Here is an 11,626-nt window from a genome sequence, read left to right as displayed (position 1 = left end):
GGGGGGGGGCAGGGGGCGGGGGCTGGGGTGGGGGGTGGGGGTGCTGGAGGCAGGGGGCAGAGGGCAGAGAGCAGAGGGCAGGTGACAGAGGTCAGGGGGCAGTGGGGAGGGGGGAGGGGGGCAGGGCAGGCAGTTACACACACGCCTTCCTTACACCCCAGCCCTCCCCGCACCGCCTTTTCCTCTGTCTGCCACGTTCTCCACGTCCCATGTCCACACGTGTCCCTGGCCCCCGGGCCACGCCGAACAAGGACGGTCTTACTGACCGGGGACCGGGCGCGGCCAGGCCGCACAGGCGCCAGGCAGGGGAGTCCTCGGCATGCACTTTCTGGCGAGGCTGCGCGAGCCTCCAGCACCAGCTCTTAACTCCTGAAAGCCTTGCAGGGGGCACTCGGGCCCGAGCTCGAAACCTGCACAGGCCTGACTCTCGGGCGGCCCCGTGACCCCCCCCCCCCCCGGGGGGGGCGGGCCCCCGGGGGGGGGGGGGGGTGAAGGAAAGATGAGGGTCACCCGTCACCTAGGCCAGTTCGCCAGCGGGCACAGCGCCCAGAGGACGGGATCGAGGGTCAGACGTGGGTGTGAGCCCTGGGCCTACTCTCCAGCCAATTACACTTGGGCGACTCACTTCACATTTTTTTAATTTAAAAAGAGTTTTTCTAACATTTATTTCTGAGAGAGAGAGAGAGAGAGAGAGAGAGACAGAGTGTGAGTGGGGGAAGGGGCAAAGAGAGAGGGCGACACAGGATGTGAAACAGGCTCCAGGCTCTGAGCGGTCGGCACAGAGCCCGACGCGGGGCTCGAACCTACGAACTGTGAGATCGTGACCTGAGCCCAAGTTGGACACTTTATCGACTGAGCCCCCCAGGTGCCCCAGGTTTTTAGCAGGGTTGAGCCTGTCACTCTGGCCCCACAGGGACGAACCTGGCCCACAGGCTCTCGGGTCTGGAGTCGAAGCCCTTGTCGCGATGGGCACCCGGCGACGGATGGACGTGCCAAATCCCTATGTCGTACACTTGAAACGAATACGACTGTAGGTCAACTAGATGGAATTAAAGTAAAAATAAACTGCCAGCAAATTGGTGGGGCGAGGGGGGGATTGGCAAAAACCAAGACTTGAACCCAGCGACGCTGATGCCAATGCCACAGGCGGCCAGCCCCTGGGGACACGCGCGAGGGACGCTGGCCTGCACGGGGAGACCGCAGCTCGGTCCGGCCGTGTGGACGGCACACCCAGCCTCGGCCCCACCAGCGACCAGCGGCTCCATGAGGAGAGCTGCCCCTGGGCCTCAGCATCTTGTGTAAAGTGAGAGGAAAATCATTCCCCCACCAGAGAGCGCTGGTCTGGACCCAGCGTTCAGCAGGTAAGGGGCCCGACAGAGCTGGCAGCTTCCACCTTTGTGTCCGGGCTGCTACCCTCCCTTCCTGCACCCCAGCCACTAGGCTCTTCTCTGCCATGAGCTCTGGTCCATTCTAGAACAATCTCCTGACCTGCTCCCGCGGGACGAGGCAGAGTATCTTTCCAGCTCTCAGGGTCTAGCCCACAATTTCTTGTCTTTAGACAGTGCTCCCCACAGAGGGGGGGGGCACCCGGTAAGGTCCTGGAGTTCTCTAGAAGAAATTAAGATTAAGCATAAAAAAGCAAGGGAATAGGGGCGCCTGGCTGGCCCAGCTGCTAGGACGTGCACAACTACTGACTTTGGGGTCGAGAGTTCAAGCCCCACGTGGAGGGTAGAGCTCGTGTTAAAAAAAAAAAAAAAAAAAGGCGGGAAAATACAAAATAAAACTTTATTGAAGCAACTAAACAGCAAACCAGAGAACACTTTGTTCCGTGGGACACCTAGGACAGGCGAGTTAAATTACCTGCGCACCTTTCTAATTGGAACAATTTTAAGTTGCTCGTACCTTTCCCGTCTGTAACTCAAAGCGAACAGCCCCGCTCACGTTTGTACCTCTCTGTCCTCAACCCGGCAGCAGGCCGACCCTGCCTCGGGCTCCGGCTGGAGAACGTGACCGAAGGAGCCTTCGGCTGCAGGTCTGCAGACCTTGCCGAGCGGGACTCGGGACCGCCCCCACCCACCGCCGGCATCAACCCCCAGAGCAGCGTCCCACAGACGGGATGGGAAACCAGCGTGGCCCGGCCTGAACACATCTGAGGATTCGTCACAAGGCCCTACACACTAGGGAGCCGAACCCGGCCCTGCACAGCCCCTCGGGGATCGGAGGCCTGGTGGCCTCACTCCTTCTTGCCTCCGGGGGCCGGGTTTCTCGTCAGGAGCTTCCCGGAGTTGGAATGGGTCAACGTGGACACCGTGGGGGACTCCAGCTTCACTCTGTCCAGGAGGGTCTTCTTGAGTGCGGCCGGGGAGATCTTCTCCTGGTCGGCCACGGACTGCAGCTCCCTGCGGACAGGGCCCCGTGGGGGTTACGGGAGCCTGAGCTTCACGAGGCGGCCCGGTGCGCACGACCCCGGGCCCCCGAGAACCCGACCCCGCCCCAAACCACGAGCCCCCAGAAGCTTCTCAGAAGCACACTTTAGCTACGTGTGAGTCACCACCGGGTGTGCAGCTCCCCACGGTGCCTGCGGTCGCAGGAGTCGGCATGGAAGAGCCCCGGGTTTGGAATCAATGCTTCCCTGGCCCTGCCTCCACCGCGTACTGGCCGCCTCAGCTTGGGGACGTCGTCTCTGAGCCCCACCTTCCTCACCCCGATAGATCACAGCCACCCCGCCACCATGGCCACGGTGGGCATTAGCGAAGTAAGGCCTGCAAACTCTCAGCTGAATAAAGTCAAATGAACCGTGGCTCTGAGCGGAGCACAGACTCTGACGCCGCTAACGGACCAGGGACGGCAGGATCTGCCTAACGGGGCTGGCCCACAGGCCACGGGGAGAGTGACCCACCGTGTTCGGATACAGGAGGCTTCCACGGCGTTGATGAGCAGGGAGCGGAAGCCCCCGCTCTCTAGGAAGTGCAGGGCGTGGATGGTGGCACCCCCGGGCGAGCACACGTTGTCCTTGAGCTGGCCGGGGTGCTGCTCTGACGCCAGCAGCATCTTGGCAGCGCCCTGGGGCGGGAGGCAAAGAGGGGAGGCGGGAGCGGCCGGTGGGCCTTCCTAACTTCTACCGGCCTCCCCACGCCCAGCGCCCTTCCCCACGCCAGCCCCGCCCTTCCCCAGCCTTGCCCCGGCTTCCCCACCATGCCCCACCCCCAGTTCAGGGACCCACGGAACCCCCATCCCACACCCCGGTCCAGAAGGTGCAGCGTGTAGATACCAACCAGCAGGGCCTGGGCCCCCAGTCGGACGGCCAGGCGCCGGGGCAGGCCCATCTTCACCCCGCCATCAGCCAGCGCGTCCAGGGCCATGAATGCCTGCGGGGACACTCTCTGAGCCCCAGGGCAGCAGGCACTCGGGGCATTCCCTAGGGCCCGCTCTCCCGGTGATCGGAACTGGCCGCAGAGGCTGACCTCCTCCGCTGGCTGGCCACGCCCCCAGCCCCAGTCTGCCTACAGCCCCCCTGCCGCCCTCGGTCCCCAGAGGGCCTCACGTAGGCAGGCCCGCTGCCGCTGAGCCCGGTGACGGCGTCGATCAGGTCCTCCTCCACCTCGGTGCAGAAGCCCACGCTGCTCATGAGCTGTTCCAGAAGCTGCCCGTCCTCCACCAGGGCATGGGTGCCCGTGGCATATACTGTGGCGCCCTCCCGCACCACCACGGGCGTGTTGGTCATGCAGCGGATCACCTTGGGGGCCGGCTGGAACGCCATCAGCTTCTGGGACGCGGAAGAGGCCCAAGTGAGTCCCTGCGGCGCAGCTTCCACCGGCACCCCGCCCCCTCCCACAGGAGCACCCGGGGAAGAAAAGGGGCACCTTCTCCACAGAGCTGATGGTGACACCGGCAGCACAGGAGACCACGATGTGCCTGGCCTGCACGTCCGCCCCGATCTCGTCCAGGATGAAGGGGATGATGTGCGGCTTCACGGCCAGGAACAGGACGTCACTGTGCCTCACCGTCTCCTTGTTGCTCCGGGTCAGGTTCACGCCCATCTTCTGCAGGAGGAGATGGTCCAGCTCAGGGCGCGGGGAGGCCTCGCTGGGCCCAGGTCCTCTTGGGGAGCAAGCGAGCCCCTGCCAAACCCACTCTGCCCCTGTAGCCTGGAATTCCTGTCCCTTGGGGAGCCTGCCCCTCCCCCCAGGGGCCCAAAGTCCCTGTTCCCACTACTAGGCGGGTGAGCTAAATGCCGGACACGGACCAGCTTCTCCGAGGCAGCCAGGAAACAGCTGTCTCCCATCCAGGGGTTCGCATAGAAAAAGGCGCAGGCAAAGGGAAAGGTGAACCGGGAGCGCCCAGTGGGAGGCAGAGGAGTTGGGTCCAGCCTTGGACCATGGCTGGACACCTGTTCGCCGGGCCGCGCGGTCTCCGCGTGGTCCAGGGGCGACCCGGAGGTCACCCCTCCGCTTTGGACTCCAAACTGAAAAGCGGGGCCCTCCAGTTCTGGGAGCTGCCCAGATTTAGGGTGAAGAACTAACTCAGCCAGCTTTCCCAGCGATCACTCGTGCCTCACAATAACTCCGAAAAGGGGCTACCGCGGGCTCCGCTTTGCAAAAGAGGAAACTGAGGCTCAGCGTGGTTGAGCACCTTAGGGTCGCACTGCCAGCAGGTGAATTAGGCAGTTGTTCGCCGCGCATCAGTGTGCGGGGCGCTTAGCACACCTCGGCCTCCATCAGTGTCGGGCCCACCCCGCGCCGTCCGCCCCCTCGCCCGCCCCTCGGCCCCCCGGCCTCCCCGGCCCCGCCTACCCGGAGCGAGGACACGGTGGGCAGGTCCATTTCCGGGGAGCTGGCTATGATCCTGTGGGCCGACAGGATGCCTGCGGAGGACGGGACCCGTCAGCCGGCGCCCCCGGGAGTCCCGGACGCGGCTGCGGCCCGTCCGCCCCCGCGCGCTCACCTGCGGCCGTGAAGCCCCGCGCCAGCGCACAGGCCAGCTGGCCCGCGCCGATGAAGCCCACGCTCATGACCGCGGGAAGGGGCTCGGCGCCGCCCGGGAGCTGCACGAGGCCGGGCCGACAGAGCCCCCAGAGACCCGCGCGCGCGCCCCGGAAGCCGGACCCGCGGAGCTTCCGGCGGCTTCGGGACCCCTCCCCACTGCCTCCGCGGCAGACGGCGCCGCGCGCCACGCGAGGGCGGCCAATCCGCGGCCAGAAGCTCGACGGACCAATCCGCGGCCAGAAGCTCGGGCCGTGTGCCCGCCCCTTGCGTCCGGGATTGGGCGGTCGGAGCCTCCGGAGCGGAGGCCGGAAGTCGTGTCCTCAGCTGGCGTGTTCGTCTGGGGGCTCCTCCAGACGTCCGGGGGTTCCGGGCGCGGGTCAGGCGGAAGTGTGGCCAGAGTTGTGCCTGGGGCGGACCGGCCGCCGCCGACTGGGGGCAGGAGGCGTCACCGGGTTGCAGGGATGAACGGGGCGGGGATCGGGCCGGCTAGCGGCGGCGCGCCCCCGGCTGAGCGGGGCTGCCGCTGGAAGCCCCAGCTGCCCGCTCGCTCCCGGCCCGCGGGCGTGGTGGCCGAGCAGCCGGTCCTCGGCTGGAACCTGCAGGGCTCCCGGGAACTGGTCCCGAGGCGTGGCGGATAGGCTCCTCTCCGGTGCTTGGGAGGATGGACTCCTGAAGTAGGGAGGCGGCCAGCCCCCTGACGGTCGACCGCCGTCTGTGCTTCCTAATTCGCCCTTCCCGGCTGATCTCTCCACCCAGGCACACACCTGCGGGCAGAGCGTCCCCCGTGGGAACCGAGACTTCCCCCTGGAGCGCAGGGACCGCCCTGAGCCTGGTGCCCGACCCCAAGACCGTGGTGACCTGACCTTCGCTGCCCACCTGCTCGGACCCACGACCTGTGTCCCACACTTTCTTTATATGAACCTGGACGTGCTTTGGGCACTTTGGAGACGGTCTTTGAGACCCTAGTCTGCGGTCTCCGGGTGGTGGTCTCACCGAAATAAATTCCTTTCCTGTTTCCCCACCATCCGTCTCTCTGCCTTTGATTTTGTGCGTGGCCAGCGGCCGAATCTGGTCTGTCTGGGACCCCCAGGGCCGGGTGCTCTCGCCCCCTGCGCCCCGGGCACAGGTAGGGCCCCGCCAAGTACCGGGAGGTCTATGCCTTCGCCACCCCACCACTCGGTGTATACGCCCCACACACGGGCGGTTTCCACTTCCATCCGCAGTAAAGGTGTAAGTAAGGGGCCTCGGGGACCGGGTGACAAAAAATACGGAGGAAGAACGCAGCATCCCTGAAGGATTGGCAGGAGCGGGAGAGACTGTGGCCTCCCCAGCCCCTGTCTGCCTACGGTTCTGCAGCCCCGCCTCTGCCCCCTCCCTGCACCCCTCCCTGGGCTGCGAGCTTCCTCTACCTGCTCCCCCTGAGCAGGCCCCACCCTCTCAGTTCTTGCACCCTTCAAGGTGCAGGCCAAATGTTCACTTTTTATATTAAAAGTTTTTATTTGTTTTTATTTTTTTTAATGTTTACTTATTTTTGAGGTTGAGAGGGACAGAGCCTGGGCAGGGGAGGGGCAGAGGGAGAGGGAGACACAGAATCTGAAGCAGGCTTCAGGCTCTGAGTTGTCCGCACAGAGCCCAACTTGGGGCTTGAACCCAGAACGGTGAGATCATGACCTGAGTGATGTCGGATGCTTAACCAGACTAGGTGCCCCATAAGTTTTTCTGATTAGAAAAGGAATACAGGCAGGGATGCCTGGGGGGTTCAGGTCAATCAGACTCTTGATTTCCGCTCTGGTCATGATCTCACCACCTCTTGAGATGGAGCTCCTCGCTGGGCCTGAAACCTCAAGATTTTCTCTCTCTCCTTCTGTGCCTCTCCTGCTCCGGCTTGCTCTCTCTCTCTCTCTCTCTCTCTCTGTCTCTCTCTCTCGAAAAATAAAGACAGGAATACATGCATATTGAGGAAAATACGGGAAATACAAAAACAGTAAAAGTTAAAAAGGGTCAAAATCACCTACAATCACACCTCCTAGGGATAGTTTTTTGGAAACATTGTTGGTGTATTTCCTTAACGTTTTATTTTACAGGCGTATAGACTTTTCCATCTTTGGAAATAAATGATAAACGTAACAGTCTTGAAATTTCTATACTAGATACGTAGTAAGCATTTCCCAAGGCCACTGAAAAGTTATTTGAAACAAGATCTTAGTGACTACTTGGCATTCCATTATGTGGACGCGCCACACAGATGTAACCGCTGTCCCAAAGGTCAGAGTGAGGTCCATTCATTGCACAGATGCCTACCAAGCCAGGTTGTGGGGAACAGCCATTGGCAAAGCAAAGTCCCTGTCCTCACAAACTTACATCAGTTTTTAAAATTATTCACACTACTGTGAGAAAACCTTTGCCTAACTCTTTGGTTATTTCCTTAGTTACATGTGGTTAGTGGCTTTTGTTTTTTAATATTTTTAAAAAATTTTTTTATTTTAACATTTATTTATTTTTGAGACCGAGAGAGAGACAGAGCATGAGCAGGGTAGGGGCAGAGAGAGAGGGAGATACAGAATCTGAAACAGGCTCCAGGCTCTGAGCTGCCAGCACAGAGCCTGACACGGGGCTCGAACTCACAAGCTGCAAGATCATGACCTGAGCCAAAGTCGGACGCTCAACCGACTGAGCCACCCAGGCGCCCCATGTTTTTTTAATATTTACTTTTGAGAGAGAGACAGAGCATGGGCAGGGGAGGGGCAGAGAGAGGCAGACACAGAATCCCAAGCAGGCTCCAGGCTCCAGCCTCCGAGCTGTCAGCACAGAACCTGACACAGGGCTCGAACCCACGAACCGTAAGATCATGACCTGAGCCCAAGTCAGACGCTTAACCGACTGAGCCACCCAGGCGCCCTAACATGGTAGTGGCTTTAAAGGCTCCCCATGACGGCCACCCTCCCCCTCCTCCCTCCCTCCCTCACCCCTACCTCCTCCTCCACTCAGGGGGGTTCAACTGCTGAGGCCCCTCCCCCCTCCTCCCTCCCCACAGTGCCCGCCCCCCCTTCCCTGACAAAGTGCCCCCACTTGTCCAGGTGCTTATCCCAGGGGCCCTCCTTCCTGGCCTCATGAGCAGGCTCACATGTTCTAGGAACGGACGTGACCCACACACGACCCAGGGAAGATTCTGAACTGCTTCCCGCTAACCCTGTGGCAGAGCCCTTGCCCCCAACCCTTCCTGACTGAGGAGGTTCTCCAGGAAAGCACACTTTACGTGCACTTCTTCCAGCAATTCGTGTTGGCTGTAGAAAGAAAAATGTAGTGTGATCAAAGGGAAAAACGATCATTGCTTTTAATCCCACCACCTAAAGGGATCCAACGTGACTCTTCGGAATATAGCTCGACGCCTCTTTGGCTTACAAATCGGGCACGTGTTACATCTGCGTCTGATTTCTTTATTTTTTTAGTGTTTATTTATTTTGAGAGAGTGTGGGGGTGTGAGCGGGAGAGGGGCACAGAAAGAGAGAGAGAGAGAGAGAGAGAGAGAGAGAGAGAGAGAGAGTCCCAGGCAGGCTCCGTGCTGTCTGCGCAGACCCCGATGCAGGGCTTGATCCCGTGAGACGTGGGATCGCGACCCGAGCCGAAATTAGGAATCGGATGCCATCCAGGCTCCCCGCTTCGAGTCTTTGGGACTTCCTCTTCTGCCTCTGTTGGTTCCCACCCTGATGGCAGCTCCCGGCTGCGATCTGAGTCCGGCCCCCCAACACGGAGGACAGGGAGGGACGGAGGAAAGAGGCCGCTCCAGGTGGGCAGGGGGCAGGTGCAGTGAACACAAGGAACTGACCTACGAGGCTGCAGGATGCTGGACCCCCGCACCTGCCCGCCACGTCCTAACAGTTCACAGAGTGGCCGCAATGGGGTTCGGTCACCCATACCCTCCAGATGGTCCCGGCGCCACATCTCTGTCTCAAGGCCATCCTTGGGGCAGCTTCCCGGAGAGGGCTCCCGGGGCCACATTCCAAGGACAGGAGAGGAGGTAAGGCGCCTCCATTGCCCGGGTCCAGCTCACAGGTCAACTGGCAGTCACGTCCTCTCATTGACCTTCCCAAGTAGCCTCATCTCTGTGCCTCCAGCCGGAGAAAGTTCTCTGCTTTGAAGGACTCATGTGATAAGATCGGATATACTTGGGTCATCCAAGATCACCTCCTCATTGTGAGGTCTGTAACCTTAATCCCATCTTCAAAATCCCATTTGACTTGTAACCTAACGGGCTCCAAGGACTGGGGGGGTTGGATGTACTCGGGGAGAATATTCTGTCTCCCGCACTGTCTCCCTGCGCCGATGAACACGTCCTTACATTTTGAAACGGAGTCAATCTCCTGGATTTGTTTTTTAGCTCACATCGGATGATGCGAACAGACTCGTCCCTGCCCCTGATGGAGTGTGACTGGCTGGGGGTCCACAGGTCGTTTAGAGCCACGGAGAGGTCACAGAGTAGCTGGTAGGATTCTTTAGAAGGGTATGATATCCTTCCTGTAGAGAAAACAGCTGTGCCTGGTGCCCACAGCATCCCACGCGGAAGGCTGCCTTCTGGAGGTGACCTAGCTATCTCTGGGTCAGAGCCACAGCCTCCCTCCCCGCCTCCAACGGTATGCCCGCCACGTCCTCAGACCCTGGCTGTCCAGAGACTAATGTCACCTTCCCCTCCACCGTCCAGTTGTTCTTTGTTAGCTCTGCGGGTAAACTGAGTCCCAGATCTTCAACAGCCATGCAGAAGGGACTCCAGCTGACTGGGAAAGGTGAATGCAGGGGGACTGCCCGATGTGGCGGCTTCCAAATGACCCGGTGACTAATGCCCGTGTCGTCAGCCCGGCACGCTTCCTGGGGCTTGCAGCGGGAAGGAGCTTTATAACGCATTCTCCACAGATCTGCATCGCCTCGATCTTGATCTCTTCACCTGAAAAATGGGACTAATAATACCTACCTCAAGGAATCCGTTGCAGGAATTAAGTGCTGTCACGTATACAAGGTGGCCTGGTTTATGGGGAATGCTCAGGACATGTTAGCGTGCCTGCCCCACCACTGTCACCCCGTGCCCTGTCCCCATGAGAGTTAAATTCTTTCTTTTTTTTTTTTTATGTTTATTTATTTTTCAGAGAGAGAGAGCACAAGTGGGGAGGGGCAGAGACCGAGGGGAACAGAGGATCCCAAGCGGGCTCTGCTCTGACAGCAGCAAGCCCGATGCGGGGCTCGAACCCACGAACCACGAGATCGTGACCTGAGCTGAAGTCGGACGCTTAACCGACTGAGCCCCCCAGACGTGCTTTCTAAAGCGGCAGCACATGTGAGGGATCTAGTTTACTAGTATTGGAATGAGACTCCGGGGAGGACACACAAACGAAATGTAGTCCAAACTTGGCGATTTCGGTCTTCGGCACCCCAGAGGTTGGGGTCTGTCACCCCCTCTCTTCACGTCATCACGTGACCCGGTTCCCTGTTACTGCCCCCCCTTCGTCTTGTGTAAAGAGTGCTAGAAACGAGGGGCGCCTGGGTGGCGCAGTCGGTTAAGCGTCCGACTTCAGCCAGGTCACGATCTCGCGGTCCGTGAGTTCGAGCCCCGCGTCGGGCTCTGGGCTGATGGCTCAGAGCCTGGAGCCTGTTTCCGATTCTGTGTCTCCCTCTCTCTCTGCCCCTCCCCCGTTCATGCTGTGTCTCTCTCTGTCCCAAAAATAAATAAACGTTGAAAAAAAAAAAAAAAGAGTGCTAGAAACAACTGCAGAGACCCAGTGAAACATCACTTTATTTTCTTTGGGCGGATGATTGACAATCCATTGTTTTTGCTACATTTGTTTTAAAAAAGGAAACACGTGTGGGTTCTGGTGGTAAATTCTCCAAAACGGGGGTGGGGGGGGTGGGGAAGAAGCTAACTCCGCACAGGCAAAGCGGGCCTGGGGAGGTGCGGGTGAGGGCAGGGCTCTCTGCCCCCGAGGGTAATGACTCTTACAGCTGATTCCCACCTCCTCCTTTTTCAGAGGAACCCGGTGGCCCAAAGGCTGCCCCATCTGCCTGAGGTCACAGGTGTGGCCCTGCTGGCTCCAGAAACCAGGTGTCCTGGGTCCCTGCCCACTGCCCCCAGCCGGACACCCCTCGTTCTCCCTCCCAGCCATCTCCCAGGGAGCGGGGGACCGAAGGGCGTTTACAAAAGTCGAGAATGGGTCAACGTGCTGGGGAAACGGTTGTTGGGGAAACAGGAAGTTTTTGGTTGTGTTTTAATCCCTCCTGCCATAGAGTAAACCAGTCTGTTTCTCCCATTCTCATCATTGGGGTGCGTTGTCCCCAAGCTTCGTTGCGAATTTGCCAGAGAAGGTCCCGGCTGACCATCTGTCCGTGCTTGGCTACATCCTCTACAGAGCAGTCTGGGATTCCTTCTGGAACTCGGCAATCCCGCTGCATTAGTTACTCCTGTAAGTGCTTGGGGTGACGGAGGGACAGGAGGACAGGGGGAGGGGCACGTAGGCAGGAAAGTTACCGCAGGGGCCAGGGCTATGGTGCTAAGTTGGAAGATCTGCACCAAGGCCCCGGGCGGTGCACCCGTCCATCGGAGACCTCGGTGGCCACCGCCAGCCCTAAGGCCCCAGCCTCCTGGGCACGGGCGCCCC

At 60.0% G+C, this 11,626-nt stretch overlaps 1 protein-coding gene across 2 annotated transcripts in view; it reads right to left on the bottom strand.

Annotated features, from left to right (window-relative positions):
- Positions 1-5,054, bottom strand: part of PYCR2 (pyrroline-5-carboxylate reductase 2) — a 13,837-nt gene extending 8,783 nt beyond the window's left edge. Inside the window, exons 1-7 of one of the 2 annotated variants that reach the window (XR_005783669.1) lie at positions 4,945-5,054; positions 4,794-4,864; positions 3,864-4,043; positions 3,545-3,766; positions 3,276-3,368; positions 2,900-3,063; positions 2,078-2,399 (exon numbers count right to left, since the gene is read on the bottom strand). Coding sequence is in view for 1 of the 2 variants with exons in the window: in XM_040451917.1 (XP_040307851.1) it covers positions 2,234-2,399; positions 2,900-3,063; positions 3,276-3,368; positions 3,545-3,766; positions 3,864-4,043; positions 4,794-4,864; positions 4,945-5,011 (963 nt within the window). In the remaining variant the exon portion in view is untranslated. Of the gene's footprint in view, positions 1-1,771; positions 2,400-2,899; positions 3,064-3,275; positions 3,369-3,544; positions 3,767-3,863; positions 4,044-4,793; positions 4,865-4,944 lie in introns of those variants that run through there. The other variant, XM_040451917.1, reaches the window with a different exon arrangement.
- Positions 5,055-11,626: the final 6,572 nt, after the last annotated feature.

The sequence above is a fragment of the Herpailurus yagouaroundi genome, unplaced genomic scaffold (assembly GCF_014898765.1).
Source record: "Herpailurus yagouaroundi ecotype Mexico unplaced genomic scaffold, PumYag 205, whole genome shotgun sequence".
Lineage (NCBI taxonomy): Eukaryota > Metazoa > Chordata > Mammalia > Carnivora > Felidae > Herpailurus > Herpailurus yagouaroundi.
Note: the sequence above shows the minus strand (reverse complement) of the source record. Positions and strands in the feature narration are given on the sequence as shown.